The sequence below is a fragment of the Ptychodera flava genome, chromosome 11 (genome assembly GCF_041260155.1).
Source record: "Ptychodera flava strain L36383 chromosome 11, AS_Pfla_20210202, whole genome shotgun sequence".
Classification (NCBI taxonomy): domain Eukaryota; kingdom Metazoa; phylum Hemichordata; class Enteropneusta; family Ptychoderidae; genus Ptychodera; species Ptychodera flava.
The window spans coordinates 8,412,494-8,437,419 of record NC_091938.1 but is presented as its reverse complement, the minus strand read 5'-3'; the positions used below and the strand labels follow the sequence as shown (position 1 = coordinate 8,437,419).

At 38.7% G+C, this 24,926-nt stretch overlaps 1 protein-coding gene across 13 annotated transcripts in view; it reads left to right on the top strand.

Moving 5' to 3' along the window:
• The window catches only part of LOC139143442 (nucleolar protein dao-5-like), a 94,910-nt gene that overhangs the window by 66,053 nt on the left and 3,931 nt on the right, over positions 1-24,926 (top strand). For 7 of the 13 annotated variants that reach the window (XM_070713760.1, XM_070713772.1, XM_070713767.1 and 4 more), the window contains exons 2-6: positions 10,164-10,254; positions 12,797-12,870; positions 16,996-18,637; positions 21,039-21,122; positions 23,766-23,875. In XM_070713760.1, coding sequence (XP_070569861.1) covers positions 10,164-10,254; positions 12,797-12,870; positions 16,996-18,637; positions 21,039-21,122; positions 23,766-23,875 — 2,001 coding nt within the window. Of the gene's footprint in view, positions 1-9,197; positions 9,219-10,163; positions 10,255-12,796; positions 12,871-16,995; positions 18,638-21,038; positions 21,123-23,765; positions 23,876-24,926 lie in introns of those variants that run through there. The other 6 variants (XM_070713761.1, XM_070713771.1, XM_070713770.1 and 3 more) reach the window with 2 other exon arrangements.

Genomic DNA, 24,926 nt, shown 5'->3' with positions numbered 1-24,926 from the left:
CTTCATTTCTCAGCAAACCATCCCAGTCCTTTTCCTACAGAAACAATGCAGGTAAATTTAACTCGTCCTTTTCATCCAAGAATTTTTCAAAGGACAGTAGAAAATCAAATGACAACAGTTCACAGAGTTCAAGTAACACTTCCACATCATCAAATCCCAAGTCTCAATCTCCTTCTGACAAACAGTTCGGTACACTTTCTTGTAATTATTGTAAGAAAGACGGCCATTTAATGTCAGAGTGTTTCAAATTGAAAGAAAACGTGAAGGTCAAAGTGGTCAAAGTGGATCTAAGCCAACCGGCTTTATTTCTTCATCAACTCAATTAGAGTCTAATAATGTGTGCAACACATTTTCTGAGGTTAAACCCCTCTTATCCCCAATTAATGAGGTCAAGGTCAATTCTTCTCAAGATAGCATTATGGGTATTTTCGAGCCATTTATTCATAATGGTTTTATATCACTTTCTAGTGATTTCTCTTCCGCTACCCCTGTCAAAATTTTAAGAGATACCGGGGCTTCCCAGTCTCTTTGTTGGCAGATACCCTGCCGTTTTCTGAAAAGTCATTTTCAGGTTCTAAAGTTCTTATTAAGGGGGTAGATTGTAATGACTACATTCCTGTTCCTCTCCATAATGTCTATTGTCTTCGGACTTTGTTTCTGGACCTGTGGCTTTAGGTATTAGGCCTTTTTTGCCTTTTGAAGGGATTCACCTTCTTCTTGGAAACGACCTTGCTGGGGACAAGGTCATTACTAATCCACTTGTGACTGATAATCCTAGTTTAGATCAGGATCCAGAGCCAATTGAACAAGAGATACCCGATTTATTTCCTTCATGTGCCATTACTCGAGCCATGTCAAGAAAACTTCTGAGAATCAAAATACTCTCAAAAATAATGTCACAGATGTTGACTTAAATGACACCTTTCTCAGTCAGGTGTTTGACACGGATCATTCCGTTATCCCTCGTGGATTTGAAACTTCCAGTAAAACTTCTGCTGACCAAAGTCAGACATTTTCTAGATCAAATCTCATTGCAGAACAACACAAAGACCCAGATATTTGTCTTTGTTTGACAGGGTAGATGATGAAGGTAAAACTTCAGATAGCTCTGTTTCCTATTATACAAAATCTGGTATTCTCATGCGTAAATGGAGACCTCCAGATGTTTTGGTTGATGACGATTGGGCTATAAAACATCAAATTGTGGTTCCAAAGCCCTACCGTGCTGAAATATTGCGCCTGGCCCATGAAACCCCCTGGGCTGGTCACTTAGGAGTAAGGAAAACTTATCACAAAATTCTCAGTCACTTTTATTGGCCTAATCTCAGGCAAGATGTAGACACATTTCTGTAAAACTTGTCACACATGTCAAATGGTAGGAAAGCCAAATCAGACTATTCCAAAGGCCCCTTTACAGCCAATTCCTGCATTTCAAGAACCATTTAGTAGGATTCTAATAGACTGTGTTGGGCCCTTACCAAAACAAGATCAGGAAATGAGTACATGCTGACAATAATGTGTACATCAACTCGGTTCCCAGAAGCCATACCACTGAGAAATATAAAGACAAAGACTATAGTGAGAGCTTTAGTCAAATTTTTCACTTTATTCGGCCTCCCTAAATGTGTCCAGTCCGATCAAGGCTCCAACTTTATGTCTGGTATTTTTCAACAAGTAATGGATCAGCTAGGCATTAAACAGTACAGGTCATCCGCCTATCATCCAGAAAGTCAGGGTGCTCTTGAGCGATTTCATCAAACTTTGAAAAACATGATTAGGACCTACTGTTTTGACACAGAGAAGCAGTGGGATGAAGGAATTCATTTTCTGCTCTTTGCTGTTAGAGAGTCAATTCAAGAGTCTCTTGGTTTTAGCCCATTTGAGCTTGTATTTGGACACACAGTCCGTGGCCCACTTAAGCTCGTTAAAGAGAAATTCCTATCAGACGATGATGATTGTCTGAATATTTTGCAATATGTCTCAGATTTTCGTACAAAGCTCTCTAAAGCATGTGAATTAGCCAGAGAAAATCTTGAGTCATCTCAGCAGTCAATGAAAACCAAATATGATAAAAACACCTCAAAACGGAAGTTTGAACCAGGTCAAAAAGTTCTTGTTCTACTTCCAATTCCTGGCAAACCACTCCATGCTCGTTACTTTGGGCCATACCTAATTGATAAGAAATTGAGTGATTTAAATTACATCATAATAACACCTGACAGGCGAAAACAAAAACAGCTATGTCACATAAATATGCTTAAGCCATATTTGGATAGGGATAATCCTACTATAACTCAGCCTGTCAGTGCAGTCAGTTCAAAGCCATTATGAAGTTAGTGATACTGAAACTGACTTGAGTGAAAATACTCTAAACTCAAAGCTGGGCTCGGTCAAGCTTCAGAACTCAGAAATCCTGGAGAAGCTGGAGTCTACAAAGTTGGCACACCTCCAGCCAGAACAACAACAACAGGTGAAAGAACTGCTCCACGAATATAAACACCTATTTCAAGATGTTCCAACGAGGACAAACGTCATCTATCACGACGTTGATGTTGGGGACAGTAAGCCTGTAAAACAACATCCATACAGACTGAATCAACAAAAGCGAAATATCTCCAGGAAGAAGTCAAATACCTGCTGGACAATGACTTATTGAACCCAGTAAAAGTAACTGGAGTTCGCCGTGCATACTTGTTCCCAAATCAGACCACAGTTATCGTATGTGCACGGACTTTAGGAAGGTCAACACTTTAACAAAGACAGACACTTTCCCAATCCCGAGGATTGATGACTGCATCGACCGAGTGGGAAAAGCCAAGTATGTGACGAAATTTGACCTACTGAAGGGATTTTGGCAAGTCCCTCTGACGGATCGTGCTCGTGAAATATCCGCCTTTGTTACACCAGACGGATTGTTCCAGTACAAGGTGATGCCATTCGGAATGAAGAACTCTCCGGCAACGTTCCAACGGATGATCAACGACGTCATATCCGGGCTAGATGGGTGTGCAGCCTACGTTGACGACGTCGTCCTGTATAGTGACACCTGGGAGGAACACATCAAGCTCATGCGGAAGTTCTTTGAGAGACTGAGTAAAGCAATGTTGACTGTCAACCTTGCAAAATCTGAGTTTGGTTGGGCGAGGGTGACTTACCTCGGACATACTGTAGGACAGGGTGAGGTAAAACCTGTTGATGCCAAAATCAGTGCCATTTCAAGTTTTCCCATACCAAACTGCAAACGACAACTGATGCGCTTTCTCGGTATGGCTGGTTACTACAGAAAATTCTGTCCAAATTTCTCCACAATTACTGAGCCTTTGACTAACTTACTTAAAAAGAAAGTAAAGTTTGTTTGGTCAGAGCAATGCCAACAGGCATTTGATACACTTAAAGCCATACTGCAAAGTGCTCCAGTGTTGTCTGCACCAGATTTCACTTTGCCATTCAAATTAGCTGTGGATGCTAGTGATACGGCTGCTGGTGCTGTTTTATTGCAAGAGGATAGTCATGGGGTAGATCATCCTGTTTGCTATTTTTCACGCAAATTTAACAAATCCCAGAGAAACTACTCTACAATTGAAAAAGAGTGTTTATCTTTGATATTAGCTTTACAGCAATTTTGAAGTTTATGTTACTTCTTCAAATCAGCCAATAGTGGTTTATATTGATCACAACCCTCTTGTTTTTCTGCAGAAATTTAAAGGCAAAAATCAGAGATGCTAAGATGGAGTTTAATGTTACAGGAGTTTAATCTTGACATTAGACATATCAAAGGCAGAGACAATTTAATTGCAGACTGTCTCTCTCGTATTTAGAAATTTTGTTGTTCACTTTCAAGAAATTTTATTGTTGTTCACTTTCAAGAAATTTTACTTTAGAGTAAAACAAAATTGAGTACTTAAATCCTTTCAAGATTACATTTGTAAAAGAAAGATTTTTCTTTGAAAAATTTTCTTTTTTTGAAGAGGGGGTGTGTTATGTAGGTCATTTCCCCCACACTCATCATGACCTGAGTTCAATCAGTCTAGAACATTCCCAAGGTCACTGCCCTTGATGACCTCACAACCTTGAATTCAATTAGTCATGTTTGGAATGTTCTGGAAAGTTGATTAGTTGTGTAAGGGAGATAATTTAGAACAGTAATTAGCATGTCAATAAAAGGTTCTAGATTGTTCTTACATGCCTTTATAAAAGGGACGTGCACAGCTTCCAGTCAGACTTTTGGGATCGTGTCTCTTGTGTGTTACTAAACTCCAGCAGTAGTCATTCTCAAGACTTTTCAAGACCTTCACTGTCAACGCTGGATTTATACTGTGGTCTTTGTGCAGCTTCAAGCCTGCAAGCCAAAGGACTGTTCATTCATCCAACTGACTGTTACAACTCTGAGACTGGAGCTTTGCCGTCCCAGCTGAGATAAGTAGTCTGTACACTTTTAAAGCTTGTACTCTGTCCCTAACTTAGCAATTAGTTTTTGTTTCGTAATAAATTTTGTTTAAACGGAAACTGCTGAGTTCACCCTTTTGTTCGTTTTCTCTGCACGTAACAAAAGTTATGATGATTTGATCCTAAATTATCAAAAAACTTACCGTAAAATTCATAAAAATAGGTAAAATTTTGCACTGAAATTTTGGTGGGAAAAATTACAGCACTCAAAGGGTTAATTCTCAAACAAAAGATTTGATATTACAGTCATGAAACCAAAATGCAAAGTAATGCTTGTCATACTTTCACATCTACAACTGTATCGATATCTTCAGTGATTGTAAACATTCTGTACGTATGCTATGAAACTTCATTTCAAAATTCACATTAGCCTATATATGCTATATTTGATGGATTAACAGATCAAATTACCAAAAATACAATTGTTAGACTAAGAAACTGAAAAATAAAACTCTAATAAAAACAGAACCCAACATGTGGAACAAAATTGTATGAAATTTTTCTCCGCTATATTACAAATATTCGCAGCATGCAGAGATTTCTCTTACATTAAACTTCTTGAAATGACACACTTTTTTTGCAATGGAAAATGCTAGCGCAGCGTTTTATTCGTCTGGTGACATGTGAGAATTGAAATGTCAAGTTAATAAGACAGGTAGCTGCTTGAGGCGCTGATGAAAAATGGCCAGCCATAAAAATAAATGGGCCGTCTATGGCAATGAAGTGATGTTTTTCTTCTCCTTTGGAACAAAAGTGTCTCATTGTCAACAAGTGTGCATGACAACACTGGAGCAGTGTCCTCACCGCCACAAGGTCAGTCGGCTTGGTGTTTGATTTCTGTGTGAGGAAGATGGAGTAGGCCGGTGCGTGGCATTTGACGTATCAACTGCCCTTATTTCTCCAGAGCCAGGTGTGGACAATCACAGTGGGTTTGCTAAACCATTTAGCAGTATCAAGACCATTAGTATTCCCCACCTTGTATCTGTGATTGCACAGTTTGACCCAGCCGTTGAATCTTTTGTCACTTTTTCCTTCTGGAGTTTTTTCCTTGTTTACAGTCACAATCTGTTAAAACTTGTGTAAATTTACCTCACGGAGTGGCAAGATGGGTATATTGCCCTGCATGTGTATTTTGCAGCTATGTGGAGTGGTTTGAACCCAATCACCTCTGAGGGGCAGTGTAACACAATATGACCATTGTTTGTGATGGTCAGATATGTGATGGTCAGATAGGCAAAAATACCTCAGGGAACTGGTTGAACAGGTTACTAGTATTAGGTACAAGGGTTGCCTGGAGTGTTGAAGAGCTTGTAAGTCTGATCAGAAAGGTGGAAAAATCAGGTGCTCCTCGTGAAAAAGACTAAGACTATTATATATATGGAACTTCTATAGAATATAAATATTCTATATCTATACAAATTCTATAGAAGTTTATTGAGGTTTTTGCCCCATTTTCCGTAGAAAAATAAGATTCCATAGAAGTTAATAAAGTCATTTTAGAACAATTTTCATATATGGTGAGTTCCAAACAAAGAGAGTAGTTTGTTATGGATGAGGTGAGATGTAGGAAGACAGACAAGGAAAGTAGGAAAGTGATATTGTTTTATCAATGGACTTGATAATCTTGACTGACAAATGTGAAATGAGAGAGAGAGAGAGAGAGAGAGAGAGAGAGAGAGAGAGAGAGAGTCTTCTCTAAAAACTTCCAACCCCCACCCCACCCGTCTCATTCTCTAATGGTTTTAATGTCTTGTTGTGTTTCATCAGTAATTAGTTAATGTTTAATTGCCCTTTCACATATTAACTCAATAGTAGATCAATTACCAGAGACTATCGATTTTATCAGTCTTTTGACCTTGAGTGCAAGTGCAAGTGACCACGTTCAAAAACCAAAATACTCAAATAAAAAAATCAAATTTTGCTTTTTCCAATAATGCTTTGCATCAAAGGGCTTTATAAGAATTTTTTTTATTTTAGCACTAAAATTTAGTGTTCTCAAAATCCTTTCAAAAACTCCTGAAAAAATTCTTCCGTTCGCTGATTTGAGAGTGGAGTGGCTCGAATTCTTTGTTATGCAAATAAGCCGCATTGTGACCCCGCATAACCTTTGACACTGTCCACTGGAGGGTGCCATGTTTCTTTCTGCCCCGCGAAAGCAGAGTCCTCTCGCTTTTACCAAAGGTTTGTCCGGAGTTCAGCCCTTCGACTTCAGTTTTTGGTATGTATTTAGTGCTTTCTTCATGAGTAGGGAAACGCAGCAGCAGATATTTGAATTTGAAAAGTTTAAATCGGTTTGACCGGTGGTTCTTGCACAGGTTGTAAACTGCATGCAGCCGTAATACGCACATAGACAAAACAAAGGAGCAAATCACAGCATTTCAGTAAGCTATTGTTTACATATTTGTAAAGAAAGTAACAACGTTCTGCTCAGAGGACAATGGAGTATTTTTGAACTTTGGGCTAAAAATCTGCTATTTTATTTCGTTCCCATAAGCAAATCTTCAATTGTTGCGTTTCCCATCCGACGTACAGTGGACACGCAAGTATCGGCTTCGGGCATGGGGCCCGCCTTCTCGGTAGCTCTGCTACGTCGATCGTGCCATGGATCTGCCATTTAATGTGTCTCCTTCATTTGATATATCATTGATAGTTTGAATCTAAAAAACACCTAGTTTTCCAGAGTGATCTGTGAGCCAAATCTACTAGAACGCAAACGCTCCTTTCCCGAACATGCCCAGTCCGAAACACTGGTGCAGTGTATGTTCACTTTACGTGATACAGCCCACGGTCCCTCACCGTGTACGGGTTTCGGTACAGCCTTACTCGCGGGAAGTTGCAAGCGGATATACAAATGCATCCAAAGTTGTTATTGCCGATAAGGGCTGATTGATTCCATTGGGAATCTTTGTTTGTTCTCAGTTGACTGAATGCAGTATCTCACGTACAGCTAATTCAGACACATGTCGGTTACAGATACCGGACCTCAACTTCCGAAACTCTTCAGAAAATTAATAACTCAGTCAGATGAATATTATTCCTTTCTTCCGTTGTTCATATTTTCCACAAATTCGGTTAGATTTTTTATTTCTGACCAGTAATAATATGCTGTTGGATTTAAATTGAAGACGTGGTCTGCCTACAGATGCTGGATGGAATTGTTAATGTGTTTGACAGCATATTGTGATCTCTCTACCTGCATGTATGTTGCAGTGTTGAGGGTAGGTATGAGGCTCAGCACTAAACTATTTCTCAACAGCTTTTTGTGGTGGCAATTTGCACCTCCCATCGAGAGGAATTTATCATTCTTTGGTTACTGATGTGTTTAACCTTTCACTTGACATTGTCCCTCACAGTCTATCTGAATGACCTCAACTCTAGCCGAATGCAGTTATTTTCTGCCCAAACATCACATATTGATTTTCAATCTGGGTCAAAAATCTGCAAGGCCACATATCACTTTACAGGGGAGTATTATTAGTCATGTCTGTTCACTTTCTGTACTTTCATGAAATCTCTCATGTATTCATATTCCAAGGTGTCAGACGTCTGGAGGTTGCAAACTTAGTTCGTCAGGAATGCTGTCATCATTGGCATTCACAATGTGCACTGTGCTTCCGCAAATGATCATATATGGCTGCCACATTCTTTCAAATCAGACTCATTCATTTACTTTCTGCAGAAAAGCAGGTCAAAATTTTTATGATGCCCATGTAAAATTGGTTTTTCAGTCATCATCAATCTGCAGTTAAAAAAAAAAAATTATATATATATATAAATAAATATATATATATATATATATATATATATATATATATATATATATATATATATATATATATATATATATATATATATATATTTGTAAAAGATAGTACGACAGTTTCCTACAATATTCTCCAAAAGTGAGCTAGAAGTAATACAAGACTGTACAGTGTAAGCAAAAAGTGCTTGTGAAATTCAATATGCGAAGTACATCTTCAAGACAAACTTCATGAGTGTGTCTCTGAAAATATTTTCATAAGTGCACTTTTGTCATATGTCCCGTTGGGTGTTGACCTTAAGTTTATGTCAATTGCGAATAATAATTTAAGACTTTCCCATACTTCAAGTGTTCTGTGTACAAGTACTTAGAGGTACATCAGCATCACACAATATCAGAATTAAGTGGATTATCTAACCGAGGCGTGATCGATTTGATTCCGTTAATATTCTTTGTTTAAGTCTTGACAAAATATGTAATTGCCAACATTTACAACTTTGGGGGTTTGCCCAGACCTAGGCTAGAAATAGAAAGAGAGAATCTCATTGGCAGAGATTGCGTCGTATGCTTGTTTCTGTCCTCCTTGGCCGTTCCATATTTGGGATAAGACGGAAAACAGTGAAGCTCTATTTATGGTAACAGATAACATACCAAGCAAGGGGCCCATGCAAGTCAACATTCACCAAAAAGAAATTTCTCACCAAAAATATTTGTTTGGCATCAAATAATGCCTGTGTTTTGGTTTCCAATGCTTATAATACAAAGCATAAATGAAAGTTTTGGAAAAACAAATTATGAAATTTGACAGCGATAGAGGGGGATCAAGTGTCTGTAATTTTGAAAACCCTTGTTAGCATCGCGGTCAGGTCAGTCGGTGAGACATCTGTATATATAAACATTAAGTGTGTCAGGCAGTTCAACGTCGGGTCTGTCAGCTGATGTCATTTTCTATTTTTGTGTCGTCTGTCCAATGTCAGTTTGGTGACAAAGTAAGAAGCCAGCGACTTCAAAGGTACGATTCAGTCAAACTCTTTCTGCCTGTCATGTTGGTTGAGAAAAAAAGAACAGCTTTTTGGCTCTTGTGACGGTCCATTTTGTGATACTCATCTGTCCGTTGGGGATTGCGTATACACATGTAAATGCAGACTACGTCCTTGATTTAAAAGTTGATGTTTCAGTCTTTCTGTGAAGACTATATCGTTCTTCAGAATTGACAAACGGATAGCTCAACTGTGCACTTGACGATGTAAATATTGTACTTTGCCATTGTGAGACTTCGGTCGTGAACTGTGATGAAACTGTTTGTTTTCAAACAACTTCTGTCATTGCATTGACCCTCAGTGACACAGTTAACCTTGATGTTGGTCAATATTTGATTTTTGTCTGTCATTGCCGCTATTTTTACTGTCTTGTTGACCAAGTTTTAGGGCTGTAATGCTCAGTGCAAGCATTCCTTTGTCCTTCAAATGTAAGCTTCACATGGTACATGTACCTTTAGGTACATGTAAGCAAGGCTTCTAAAGTTTACTCAAACTTGAAAATCTTCACTTTTATCAATCACAAAGTTCACTGAACCTCCTTGAATGAATGATTTGAATGGCTACTCAATGCTCATTATTGACAAACGACTGTACATGTAACTTTGAGATTGCTGTGTTTTTACTCTGAGTAATATGAAGCAAAGACATTGACCAGCAAATTTTCAATTTCGTAAAATATCTGTGGTTTCACCATTGCGCTGTGCAGAAGTTTCCACTCTGAATTGCATCATATAAACCCGCCAATTGAGGGGCTATGATTGCATGCTTAACTTATGAAAAGAGTACTCGGATAATATTCCTGTTGGCTTCAAAACAAGTGATTGCCTTTTGAACTGATGAAACCTTGCAATTCACCCATCCACAATCTAGTTTAACACTAAAGAGGAAAACCTTCATTTTCTTTTTCCATATTACAGATCCCAGCAGCCCTGGCTCAGCTAGGAGGCGGGAGTTTTTAGAGGCAGGGGACAAATCTCCGAGGAAAACATACCAACATCTAGTGGAAAGGTAAACTGATTTTACTTTGTCTGTGTGTCTGCTGACTGTTGATACCTGTCAATGAACACTGTTGTTCTAGTCTCTAGGCTGTTGGGTATGTCTTGATACTGTGCATCAGGGATAGCATTGACATATCCGATGTAACATAATTTTATAATAACCCCTCTTTCCTACCAGTGTATCACTTTCCCATCTGCCAAGTCAGTAAAAAGTAGTATTGAGCCAAACCCATATGTATTTCCACCCACTTGGCTTGGTATGTTATAGCAGCTTTAGTCTGTAAAAATTGTGAATACAGTATCTCAGTTTTCAGGGACCTTCAAATGTTCAATTTTATATGGGATGTGCTATGCTTCATGAGTGTTAACCAACTTGACGTGATGGTGACATGTATGATGAGAATTAATAGATGTTACCATTTGAAGATCTTCGATCAAGTCAATAGAAATCAACATACCTAAATACCTAGATAGCTTCTGTTAGACACACATTACTGTGCCATGCACTCTGCTATTAGGTCAAGTCAGGAAAAAACACTGCAGGGACTTTTCTCTCAACAGTACAAGTTGGTGAATGTCATGTTGATGTATGTTTTCAGTGGTCCTAAAACAGTCAAGTCTGTCAAATTGCAGAGTACGTGTCTGGGACAAGTAATGCCTCACTTGATTAACCAATTTGAACCCGATGGTGACAGATAAACCTGACAGGAAAGGGGTTAATGCTCTTCAAATTGCACTTCCATTGCTCTCCATGGAATGTAGCGTCATGGGAATTGGTGTAAAAATGTCACTGATAATGACACCTGGGAATCCTGGATAACTGGGCTGATTGTCAAGGTGGCCTTAGATGACCTGAAAGCCTCTAGGGTTTCATGTGTGAGTGGGTTTGTCCAGCTTCAGGGTGAGAGAGGGGGGGGAGGAGAGAGAGGGGGGCTACCAGGGGCTTGATCTTACAATTGATATAATAATGGTCAAACCACAGGGACTGTTATGGGTGAAGTTTTGAATTAAGCTGTAAGAGTGTTTTGTTTTTGCACACCTCAGGGTTGCTGTCTTCATAAACATCTAGAATTTCTCTGCAAGAATGTCTTTCTCCATATCAACATTAACTTTCCAACAAAACAAGAGAACCAACTGTTGCATCACGTTACCATTTATTATTGTTCCTTTGTATTGTTTCTCTCCCGTTGTGCATTTACTAATCTCTGTCCATATTGTGTTTTAAGTGCAATTATTTTTTAGTCATTATATTCCAATCTCCTTCAATTGTCGGATGTGACATATGGAAACTCTGTTTTGATTCCGTGGCATATTACTTCCCACTCCTTTCCCCTCCCAATTAGCTCCTTGGCCTGGAAAATTTATCTGGAATGGAACTTTGCAACACTTGGTGTCAGTTGTAATTGCCTTTCCATGGTATTAAGATTCACATGCAGCGAGCTCTGAGCTAGCTCAGGAATTTCCACCGTGAAACCTCTTGCTAGGAGCTGAAACATTTCAAATACGTCAAGCTAAATTGACTCTTATGAAAAAAAGAACCAAGTATGTTTTTTGCGAGATTGAAATAAACACCAATATGATGAGTGGCAAATATCAATTATAGTTCAAATGCTGACCTAAGCTTGGCGTAAGTTCCTGAGCAATGTACCCAACCTTCAAATTTAACCCTTTTCCTGCCAAGTCCATATTTCACCACCAGGTCAAGATGGTTAAAATTAAAGAAACACAACGTATTCCATATGATGTATTTTAACATAATACTGTACATTTGAAGGCTGTTGAAAACATAATACTGTAAAGTTGATTTTTTTTTGGACAAAAGATGCTATAACATACCAAGCCAAGTGGGTGAAAATACGTCATGTTTTGGCTCAATACCGCTTTTTACTGACTTGGCTGATGGGGAAGTGATACAGTTATTACTGTCTTGCAGGAAAAGGTTAAATTGAATGACGTTGATCAAACTCCAGTTGGAAATGTTACACAAAACCCTTGAAATTTAGATCAGAGGCTTTTATCATTGGCTATGTTGCTATGTCAGGTTTGTCACTGTAAAAAGCATGTCAGTTTTATTTTACAATGGTCCTAATTTACATATACGAATTGATTAGTTATATTTATCATTTGCACTGTGGTGTGCTTCTAAACATGTGTGCATGTAACTGAGAAACCTTTGTGGGTCAAAAAATTAAATGGATAAAAAAAGAATTAGAGAGTACAAAAGTGTAGAAACCTAGTATAGTAAGTTTATTGACAACATTTTGTCAATTTGGCATGTACACTTTGTGCCATATGGACGTGACCACTGCCTCGGAAATGTGTTTCAGCCAAAATTTCAATCATGGAAGCCCAAAGTACATGGTGTGTGGGCAGTCACAAAGATGTGGATATATATGCACGTAGTTAGATTGATCGTCACAGAGGACATAATCCCTGACAGTATTGAAAGTGACAGTCATGCTAATTACCATGTATCATAGCACCTGAATTGGATTCTGTACAATGTGACGATAGCTCTGATGTCGGCTAAACCGTGTATCTTTCTCTTGCAGGAAACACCCCGGAAGTACCTATCAAAAGTCTGTCAGAGAAGGTGACGGTGGAGATGAAGAAATGTCACGAACAGGTACGTAAAAAACAGAATCCAGACAATAACTGGTTTTGTATCCACAGATTAGACGTATAATTCACCCCACATTCATTTTCACATTATGTAACCAAGGGGATTGGCATGGCGGGCCCGTAATCCATTTTGCAGTTTACTGCGTGTCTGACTCAGAATTCAAATGAATTGCAGTGCAGTGTAGGGAGAAGGAAAAGGAAAATGAATGTTGATGAAGTGCATAGAACGTGACACATTACTTACTTTGATGCAGAATAGAGAGGTCTCTAGTCACCCGTGTAATTTAATTTCTTGAAGTGTTAATTAATATCCATTTTAGCTCAGGTGTGAATTTGTTATCATGACAAAAACAAATTTTACCGACAAAAAAACAAGTAAGCAAACAAATGCACATTTTATATATACCATTTTAGTTGATTTTATTGAGCCACATTTAAACTCTAGCGTAACATTTAAATTAAAGAGTTCAACAGTTCCAGTGTATGTGGCTATTTCAATGAAACAAGAAATTGCAATTCTCGAATTCTCATTTTATGGCTTATAACTTCATGCATACAATATTTGTAAAGCTACTGGGAGTAATATATACAAATCTGAAACGATTCCGGTTCGGACGGCAAGTACATGTAGGTGTGGAAGCTCTCCATGGTTAGCATCCATTGGCTTTAACCCTTTCAACCCCAGTTTCCTGTATACAGGTCCAACTTTACCATAGAAAACAATGGATTTGGGACAAACCATGGTGGTGAAAGGGTTAAGACATGTAGTAATTCGGAAATATTATCTTGATATTTTACTTTTGGAAATGATTTTTGAAAAGTGTTCATTTTGACGTACGGTTAAACTTTAAAACGTTTTAGCACAGAGGATATTTCAATGAAAAAGATGGCAAATGGTTGTGTTCAGTGGCCACGGTACTTTGTCATACGGTAAAAATTGTCTCCATTTTCAATTATGTCAGTAATGGATATAATGTAATTACGTTGTTACTTGCAAATTTTGAAAGGTAAGCCTAGCTGCGGGGAAAATGCAGTTTTATCACCATTCATTATTGCAATTCTGACATGCCAATAATTCAGCGTGTGATATTAATCCCATTTCTCAATACTCAGGAGTTGGACTCTGTGCAGAAATTCAATATCAGTGAGATTGGTTTGTGATGCGGAGTGTAGTGTACATATATTCCACGCGATCTTCTCCCGTGCGAAGGGATTAATGTTTGTTCTGCATATCAGATGAGCCCAGCTCCCTCAGATGTATTGCATTTTGAGAAACTTAATCAAAGGCTTTTGAAAAGAGCCCGAGTACAGGTCAGACAACGGATGCTAGGATGAGTCACTGAATATTATGCGAGAGTGATTCATCACAGTTGTATCGAGAATGCTAAGATACGCTCGGCTATCAGAGGTTTATAACTGCGATATCACATGATGTAAATGTGCGAAAACTTTTCCCATATTGACTTGACCTACATGAAGTACAACACATCAAAGCATTGCGGTTGTGTTATATCAAATATTAAGCAGCCTTGTTCAATATCAGCACAGACAAATATGGGATATATGTACATGTATACATGTATGTGTATCCAGTTCAAGACTTTATAGATTTTGGCCATATACACAACAAGTATGTCACAAAATAATCCAATTTTTACATTGCATTATAGAGTGCCAATGAACAGCTTCCATCAGCGAGGGATTGCAAGTTATGATGTATTATATTTACAGTCAGAATAACATTTGAACTTACCTTTTCAAAGTCAAGACTGTAGCACAGCCCATGCACTATTCTGAATGTTTTGGCTGATCCCATGTATATGAATTTCAGGGACAAGGTAGATGGTTGGTGTGGACAACTTTAATGATCGAAATATGTAAAATTGTAAATGTGTTCACAAAACTGAAGAGCTGCTTATGTATGTACAGAAATCAAACTTCTCAAAAAAATTTGCACTTCTGATGTGTCACAATTGACCCAAAGATCACAAAGGTTGCACTCAAACTTTACTGAAGTGATCATTGAAATTCAGACTAGAACTTTGCTGAATACAGAGTACTTCCAGAGTTCAAAGGTCAGACTGAATCTTCCATCACTCAGTATGGCAACACTTCCTATTTCAAGCTGTTATTCATGATCGATCAGTGTTGCTCGAATCACACTTTATTGTCAAAATTTCACACCCCGTCAAAATCACACTTTATTGTCAAAATTTCACACACCCCGTCAAAATCTCAGTGCTGAGGAGGAGGCTGCTTTGGATTCTCAATGAGACGACAATCTCCCATCGGGGCCTGTGTTTTCCATTTAAATAAGATACATTGTTACAGTGATTTCCTTGAGATCCATTCAGTGGGAAATAATCCATTTGGTGACTAATCCCCTCGGGTAAGATACATCTGAAATGGAAAATGTCAAATCACATTTCTGCAGTACTTTATACCACTTTGCATAATTTTCATCCTTCATTGTGTCTGGGTTTCTTTATGTCAGTTTCCTGTCATTTTAGGAAATTTGAGTTTTAATGTCTTTCTCTTTCATTCTCGATGTTATTGTCTTTTTCCATGTCAGCACCAAAAATAAATATGACATTAATAGTCGCGCCAGCGGCTTACTGACTACGCATGCGCTTATTCATAATAACACTATGCGAGTAACCGGAAGTGTACCCTTCTTTCATGGGCGCCGCCATGTTTTTTTTTGAATACTCGTAAATAAACAAATACGAAACAATTACTATTATATAACATGCCTTTTATAAAATATACCTCTTTTATTAGCCAGTAAATGTTATTATGCACCTTGTCGCTGATACAAAATATCGTTAATATAGATAGGGGGAGAAACTGTCGTGCCTATGAACGTGGGCATACGCAAAGAATGCTGGGATTGAATTATAGAAGAGCGCCCCCTGTGTCAATAATTAGCCATTTTTTTGGACGGAACGCTATAGTTTCCGTGTAGTTTTCAGCTTGCAAGTGGAAGTTGGGCAGTGTGGTTACCATTGCAATGATAATGATTGCATAATACGTCCCTTGTTTAACGCAATAGGCTGTTATTGTAAAAATTGCCAATTTTTTTCCAAAATTTTTACACGCTACAGAAAATCTATACCTGCCCTGCTGCAGGGTTTGACGTCGTCGTGTACGTGAACTGCTTTCATCAGAGGGAAAACTGGGCATAGTTGTCATATATATTAGTAAAAGTTTATGAAGTAACAATTACAGTTTATCATGAATCAATACAAATAACATTGCCAATCTTAACCCCTGGCGCGACACCAGGGCTGAGCCCTATATAATATTATTGATTATGGCGATATACTTTATTCTTTGCCATCAAGTGTTTGTTTACTGTGGCTTTGTGACGGAAAAAAATTGGAAAAGGAAGATATAATGAATGGAATAATGTTTCCTGAGGGATAGAGTGTGTTAGTGCATGTGTGTGTGTTTGCATCCGTTTGTGATGTTAGATGGAAAGTCTATATGGAGTGGTTTATAAATAAGTGTCTTTGTTTCAGTATACTTTATTCTGTTTACCAATTGTTTTATCTTGGAATCAAAAGACCATTTAGGGAATTGATAGTCAGACAAAACATATTGTCCTTTTCACACTGACTTTTGTGAAGGAACTTCTCTACAGTTATATACCCATTATTCTTGTGTTTCATGATGGCCCATTAACAGTCCACAAGTTAGCATGTACATGCAGGGGTCAAAGACATACTCATAAAGAAATTAGCATTTTTTTCCATGACATAAAAATCGTCACATACATGTAGACAAAGTTGCCTGTACACCTGGCGGCTTTTAGTTGACTGTACATCATCCTGTCAAGGTTTTATTCATTGCTGTATATTTTCAGATATGTACCAAGATGTTCTGTATGGTAGGTTAAACCCTTGATTCAAATGGACCACTGTACAAAAAAAAACATGTTCACAAATGCGCAATGAAATGCTTGTTTCCATTTGCGTTTGTACATGTACATGTACATTGGTTTGGTTGCACTGCCATCACATGATCTCTGAGGCATACAGTGTACTGAGCCTGTAGAACACATCGCGTCCTTTTCACTCCAGAGTAGAACCATTGCCAAAATATCTTTCTTTTTTTTCTCTGTGCACAGTTTCTAAATTACGTGAAAGAATAACCAGTGAGAAACCATTGGCAACCTCAGCAGAGAGACGACGAGCTTTATTCGGGGATACAGGTCGGTCTTCCAGCAACCCTGGAAACCAGAAGAAATCTGAGAGTGATATCATTGGATGGAATGAGCAAAGCCGGAACGTTGATTCAGACTCGGATCGTAGCACCAGCGGTCGTTACTGGAGACACCGAACAAAAGATGAAAGCGAGAAGAGATACCAGCGTCTGACAGCTGATCGGAGTTACGACCGTGATTTGTCGTATCGCCGACGTCTTGACAGTGATTCATCGGACACTTCCAGGGGAGAGGGAAGAGTCGACTACAACCGGAAAGGGTCTACTGCTAGTGTTGATGGCCATTCGCGACTGAGCCCCTCGCATGGAATAGCGGACACGGGACGCGGTAGTAAAAGCTTTGATTATGACCTTGGAAGGCACAGCCACCTGGATAACAACTACAAAACCAGCACTGGCATTACATCAAAGTATTCTGATGATGGATTGACTGACAAAACATCGGATACAAAATATGGAAAGAATTACGATCGAGACGTTAGATCGTCACGGAAGGCACTTCTCGATGACGGCGGTAAAGAGTCTGACCAACGTGCTCCGACATCTACAGATAGTGTACGCAGCAACAGAACTCTGCAGGAAGATCGACTGCGGTCCCCAACAAGGCAAGAGTTTGATAGGAATTCTCCAATTCGTAGGTCGAGGGATTACAATCTAGATGTCGGGAGTCGGTCGTCAACCCGAACTCGTGTGGACAAGTATGATGAAGATCTTGATATTTATAATAGGTATGCAAGGACAAGAGATGCAGGGGTATCAGAGAGGACTAAGGATTTACCAGATAGGACTTCAAAATTGACGGAGAGGGATTCAGACCTCAGTAGGAAAGAGAGGAAGGCCAGAGAAGTGCCAGATACCAGTCATATCACCTCAAACGGTGAGATTTCACACCCAACTGCCGAAGACACGCTCTCCTCGCGAGTTCAGCCGTCAAGGTCGAGTCGCGATGCAGACACGACTTCCGCAGTTGGGGCCTTGACTGCAAAACGTGGAAGCGGGCAGGTGTCGTCGGATTCATCTGAGGACAGTGATGCAAGGGCGAAACGGATAGCAGAGTATAAGGACAAGAGAAGGAAAGAGCTTGCGCAAAAGTACGGCATCGCCGACGACTTGGACTTAAAGGCGGATTCATCCACCCGAAAATTCAAATATGCAAATCGCAGGAGCAACACTGACTTGGGTCTGACCTCTGACACTTTGAAACGAGCAGAAGACTTGATTGCCAAGAGCAAGGACAGAAAAGGTTCAGACAGTTCAACTCTGCAAAGCCGGCCGACAAACGATGAGTCTGGCAAACCAGAGGATACTGATTACTCATATCTCCGGAAAAAATACGGCCTCGATCGTGACCGAGATAGGACTGCCGATACCACTGCCACAACAAGTAGGGATGTTGACTCTGCGCCCTCACGAAGTTCGAGAAGTGCAAGTCTGCGAGGAGACGAAGCTGATGGCTCCCTGTCTCAGCGTTCACCAAGGGTTGTCAGCCCTGTTGCCAAGGAAACAGGTTCTGATGAGACAGCTGCAGGGAGAGCAACATCCCCAAGGTGAGTGAAAGACTTCCTATGAAGCTCTCATGCCCTTTTGCCTAGGCCACAATATTAAGTTTTATAGGAACGTGTGACCTTTCCCCCTTATAGAAGATGAGAATTATATTACACCATGTGTATTTATTTGCCATTGTTGTAAATAAGCTTGTATTCGTCCTCTCAGCTGTTGTCCTGCGTAAACATAGATATTGTTCCATGGTATTTTATTGAGTGTATCATCATTTCTCAGTGGGTATACAGTGACTGGTAGTTCTCAGGATGCATGTACTTGCACTGTACAGTGTATCATTGAAAGTCAGAAAATATCATAATATTTACAGTCAGAAATGTTGTTTCACATCTGATTCTTGCATAGAAACGTGGTTTCTCAAATATCACTGCAAGTGTTTAGATACAGAGGCAGTTGTTGATCCTATTGTAGGCAAGAAGAAATCAGACCTTACCCATGTTAAATATGAACACTCCTAACACATCACAAAACGTGCAGTATACAGTGATAGGAAGTATTATTTTCTATAAAAATACTGACAGGAATTGTCCTGATTTTAGTACAACTGTCGTATGAAAAATAATTCTGTTTAATTTTGAATTATTGCACCATACACGTATACCAGTACATCAAATGGGAAGAGCAATTGCTATGCAGGGAATGTCACCCTCTACAGTTCCTGTATCCACAGTTGTATAGAGTATTCTGATAGTAGCCAACGTAGATTTTCCAAGTAGGTCATTCGTGAATATAGAACAGCTTTTCTGCTTATTGCAAGAGGAATCCAGCTCAGCTACACAACTGTGCTGTGTACCAGTGCAAAAGTGCCTGATTGCAGGTGCTGGTAGATGTATACATCGGTCATATTCGCATGTACATGTATGTTGATTGAAGTTTCCTACCAATCGTCTTGTCTGATTGAAAACACCCCACACAAAGTTCTATTTGTGTGCATTGAAATTAAAATCTTCAGGACTTTATAAGCTTGTCGATCATTCAGTACGTGAGCATCTCTCCAAACAGATGTCTGACTCTTCCTATCTAAACTCCGCTACTTCCCACACAATATCCTGCCCATCTGTCCTGTCAAGGTCAAGGACACAAAATACACATGACAGCTCTTAATTGGATAATGCTAATGTTTGCTGTCAACAGATTTGGATACATGTTCATGGAAATTATTATAAATAAATCTCTGATATTCCGGACATATTTCCATCACTTTGCCATTGCTACATGCTACATACATGTAAATGCATCCATAAGAATCTCACAGGGCACGGCCAGGATTTCCATCACTTTGCCATTGCATGTACATCAGACACAACACACTCTAGTCCAGATATCCTTTTAGGTGTGCCTGCCATACTGGAATTTCTGTTACCATGCACAAGGGTAATGTTGTTGCAGTCTATAAAGCAGAACCCAATAGGGACACAGTACATGCACTGTGTGACCTCTCACACTGAACCAAAAATACTTTAACTAAAAAATTTGCAGAGTCAACCATAGTTAGTCCTACTTGTATACTAATAAGCATTGTCTGTCACCACCAGGAGACTGCACATCTCTAGTGTCACGGTAGAATTGACATCACAGATTTCAATGTGAAGTTTTAATATTTGAAAGCCCACATCAATGCTTCTCTGACTCGGATCAAGTCAATGAACTTTTAATGCACTACTGGTACATTTAGACTGCTCACTGACAGTGTACCAACTAATATCATGACCTCGTGGTGTTTTGGTATTGCTATTAATTCTCTGGGGGCTAACTCTGCTGATAGCCAGCTGTTGAGGGCACTGTTTGGCACATGCAGTGCTCTGACTACACACCAACTACATATCTGCTTTCTTCTCTCAAAGCAAAGCAATATTTTTGGAAGATCGTCCATGTAGCCGACACGAACACAAAGTGTCTGTGACCGGCTACCAAAAACTATGAAAAATCGTAAAGAATGAACTACAAAATCATTATCAGTTTTAAGTTGCAGGTAGAATAAGTCTGTGCCTTTGTATAAAATACTATAAAAATAGTAGAAAGTGAGCAACCAGCTGAAAGTTAGTTGAGGAGACCTTAACCGCATATCATTTGCATCTCATTGTCGGCTACATGGACTGTGTGCCATATTTTTCCAAGTCCTTGTATCTTTGGATTTTGAGATCAGACTTTTTGTAGTCTGCTGGCCTCTACAAAGCCTTCAATTTCAACTCCTTGGTTGTAGATATTTCCAAATTTTTGTCTAATATATTTTGGGAATCTCTCCTTCAGACCTCTGTTTGGAAGTTGCATACAGGCATGGTCACCCCAATACATGTATTGTTGCATGTTTTCTGCATCGCATACCATCTTTTATTACCTTCCCATTGCATCCACTTTTATATTCTCTCTCTCTTCCCATGGTATCAGGACCGCAACCAAGCCCAACATTTCTCCCGAAACCCAAGAGCTTGTTGACATGCTTGAGTTGAAACGAGCAGCTCGTAGAGAAAGGTACACACGGTACATACATGTATACGAGTACCCATAATTCCCCAGATGCAAAGTTCAACGCAGATTCCAGAAAACGCTTGCCATGATCGCACACCTCGAGGAAATACAAAACGTTATTCTTTTCCTCGTGTTTGTGTTTTGCTTAAAGAATACACAATCAAATTGGCATATTCATTCATCGTCCCGACTATATTCTCTAATGCACAAGCTATTGGGAAATCTGAATCAGGCTTTCAAAAATATTTGTATGAAAGACAGAAACATTTTGTGGTCAAAACCAGCCAAAACATGAATCTGACCCAACATTTATTTGATATACTGAAGTAAAGCTTGACTTGCAGAGTCATGCTTAGATGTGGACATTGCTGTGAAGAACATAAAATTTAATGTTCTCAAAAAAAGCCAAATGTGGTAAATATTCAAGCTTGCTGGAATGTGCTTTGAACGGGATCTGATGGATGAGACCATGTTTGGCATGTCTAACTTCTCACACTTGTGCTCGTAACAAACAAGCCATGGCATTGAAATAATATTGAAATGATAAATGTACATGTAGGTGACATGAAAATGTTGATGTCCTGTGTTTATGTGATGTCTCGAAATTGAGAGACTTAAACTTTTGCTCAAACTTTCCTCAATTTGACTTTCAACTATTCTCTTTTCAAATAAAGAATAAAAATTAGGGTTCACTGTTGTGCAAAATTTGGTACCAGAGAAACAAATTACCCAATATTTACCAACACTTCAAATTCAAAATGGCCACCATCCCTGTGTTAACTCTGTGGGGAAAAAAAAATAAAGTTTTCGATTTTCTTGAAAATCAGCTCAGAAAACTATTTACTTCATGAGCTTCAAAATGAACCCGAACAAGTGGTATACCAAAAAAAATTGTAATGTGAGAGCTCGAATATCTGTCCCCAAAGCGCATTTTACCTTTTGCTTAAGGCAGAAAAAATCAAGCCTGTATGAACTTTGAAAAGTGAGTGAGAAATACAAAAGGGGCCCTTTATATGGCTTGATATTACAGTAATAGCATTCTTCTGGGGGTATTGTCAGCAAGATTATATAGAGATACATGCACACCTTTTGAACAAGTGGTAGTATTTCATACATGTACACATCCTTCTTTGTGTGATGTATCCAAAATACAGAAAAAATGTCATTCAGGCATAGTGTGTACGTGAACAAGGACATAGCCACGTTTCTCTGCCGTGCCATCACATACTAAGTTTTTCCCATTCTAAACGTGTGTCAATTTTTCTTTCTCGTGCTAAAAGTGTGCCGTCCTTTTGCCTGTAGCCGACAGGCTCTTACCAACCTGCCATTACAATGTTTTAATTGTCATTGCCCACCGTTGCATGCAGTGACCTCCGTCAGCCCATCGGCTGACCTCTGACCTCTCTGCTTGTTTAGGTTATTGAAATAATGTGGTGTTTCTATACTGACAGTCACCAAGCACAATGCATAGTCTGTGGTTAATTTTATCGCAGTCTGTCGACCTGTCATGAATTAACTGAGAAAATGGTATCCGTTGTGTTGTAGTGTTTATGAGAGAAAGCTCTGGGTTGTGTGAATCACACTGTATTTGATGTGGTGTGCCTGCAAAGTGTTTACTTGTATAAAAATAGGGTTGCAGAGATCACAGCTACGGATACAAGTATGTACATTGTACTGTAGCGTACTTGTCAGCAGTTAACTTGTCAGCACTGTGTGCTCTGTGACAATCACCATTCTGTTATCAGTATGATCATCATTATGACAATCATAATCATTGTCATTTGTCGTTGTCATCTTCATTGTTGTTGTAGTGATTTCAGTTGCAATCACAACCAAAACTATTAATAACATGATTCACAAGGATGTGATGTGAAGGAAATGGATACTTCTCCGTTAATGAACTACAAAAAAACCTTGTTTTCACACAAAAGTATGCTTTTCTTTGGTGTCTATGTGTCATCACATTGTCTGTTTCCATTGAACAAAATTTAAATTTACAAAAAATTGCTTGTGACAAGTTGCACACCAAAATCATAAAATCATAAACTGTTTTCCTGTATATCTATTTGTTGTATATATTTCGCTGATGTCAGGCTATTGACAGTTTTTGTGTGTCCACAATGTATCCAAATTTGTTTCATGTTGTCCTGAAAGTAAACTGAATTAACAATTGCTTGCCACAGGGAGGCATGGCAGTTTTTTAAAAGAGTAAATTGCTCACTTATGTGTTAACTTGTAACTCACAGGGTAACTGAAATGAAGGTTGCCTAATTGTATTGGACAGTAATAATTACAGAATAATGTTGTGTAAAATAAGAGACACAAGCATGAAGTTTACATGAGTGTATCTTTATTGCATTGTAAATGTAAACTTTTTATGTGTTTGTAACCAATTTGAGAGAGCTGACGCTGTCATTGACCCTACAATATTTTACAATGGACTTCTCCAACATAAAGATTTCTCCTTTAAATCTGAAAAAATGAGCAAAAAATTCAGTTTGAGAAATCTTTTACTTCTGAGACAAGTCATTATTAACGAGGAGTTTGAATTACATATTATCTAACACATCAATAGATATTTTCTCAAAACATGATGTACATGTGTTTCACAAGCCTGACCCAGTTGTGTTGTTTCTCTCATGCTAGGCTGAGACAGACCGAAGAGAGTAGCTTTGACAGATACACAGAGGCTCGGTTGTCAAGGAGAAGATTGCGCAGGGAAGGCAGTGATGTCACTTCACCAGTTGCTACAGAGGGTGAGTTTTTGTAAACCATGCACTACCTGCCTTTATTACATGCCTCATATATCGAATATCGCGTGCCCCGTAGGATTCAATGGTAACTTGTTGATGATATAGCAGGCCGCATAGTCTTCATTTTGACTGAAAGTGACCCGGAACTATTTTCAACTTGACAACTTCGGGATTTATAATGATCAGATGTCACTTTTTTCATAGAAAATCCAATTTTTTCAAAATTATGCATAAAAAATAGATAAACTGCATAACAGTGATTTAAATATATCAATGTGCCATTTGATTATGAAAGTCATTCTATTTTTCAACAGATTTTCGTCCAACTAAACATAGAAATAAAGCATATTATTCTCCTTTGCAAATAAATCCACAAATTTGGAATGAAAACTATGTAAGAGAGGCATGTAATAGAAGCATTATAGACCAAACAAGAGACTATGTACCCTTGAGGCAGAAGACCATTTGCCTGACAACAGGAGGGCAAATGGTCACCTGCCCTTGGGCACATAGTCCCTTGTTTCGGCTATAATATATATAATATTCTGTGTATTTTATGAATTTTCTGAAAATTTACTGACTGCATAAACTTCCCAAACAAAAGTTTTTAATCTTTGAACCCAGATTTGGGGTGGGGAGTTGTATCCTGGCATGATGTCAAAGGTCAGCAAAGAAACGGGGTTCTGTGTTGAGAAGTGTGCAAATACATGTACATGTTGCTGACCTTGTGCTCTACAAATTACCAAAGTATTTATAATCTATGCCGAATGAATAATGCTGGTTTGTTGTAAGAAAACCCAAGAGTATGTAATACATTAATGTATTTACAGATAAAATGACGTATACCCTGTTAAGTAGAGTATCATATTCTCACATCAAGATTTGAAATATCTGTCAACATCTTATCATGTTGCATTCAAACAATTGTTTTCATTCTTACTGTACTGTACTGGCCGACAGATCTCATTACTGGCGCAGATATGCAACTGCGTAGCGCATCGAATCAAATAATTTTGGTGTACTACTCAATGGTTGTAATCAGAAATTAAAAGGA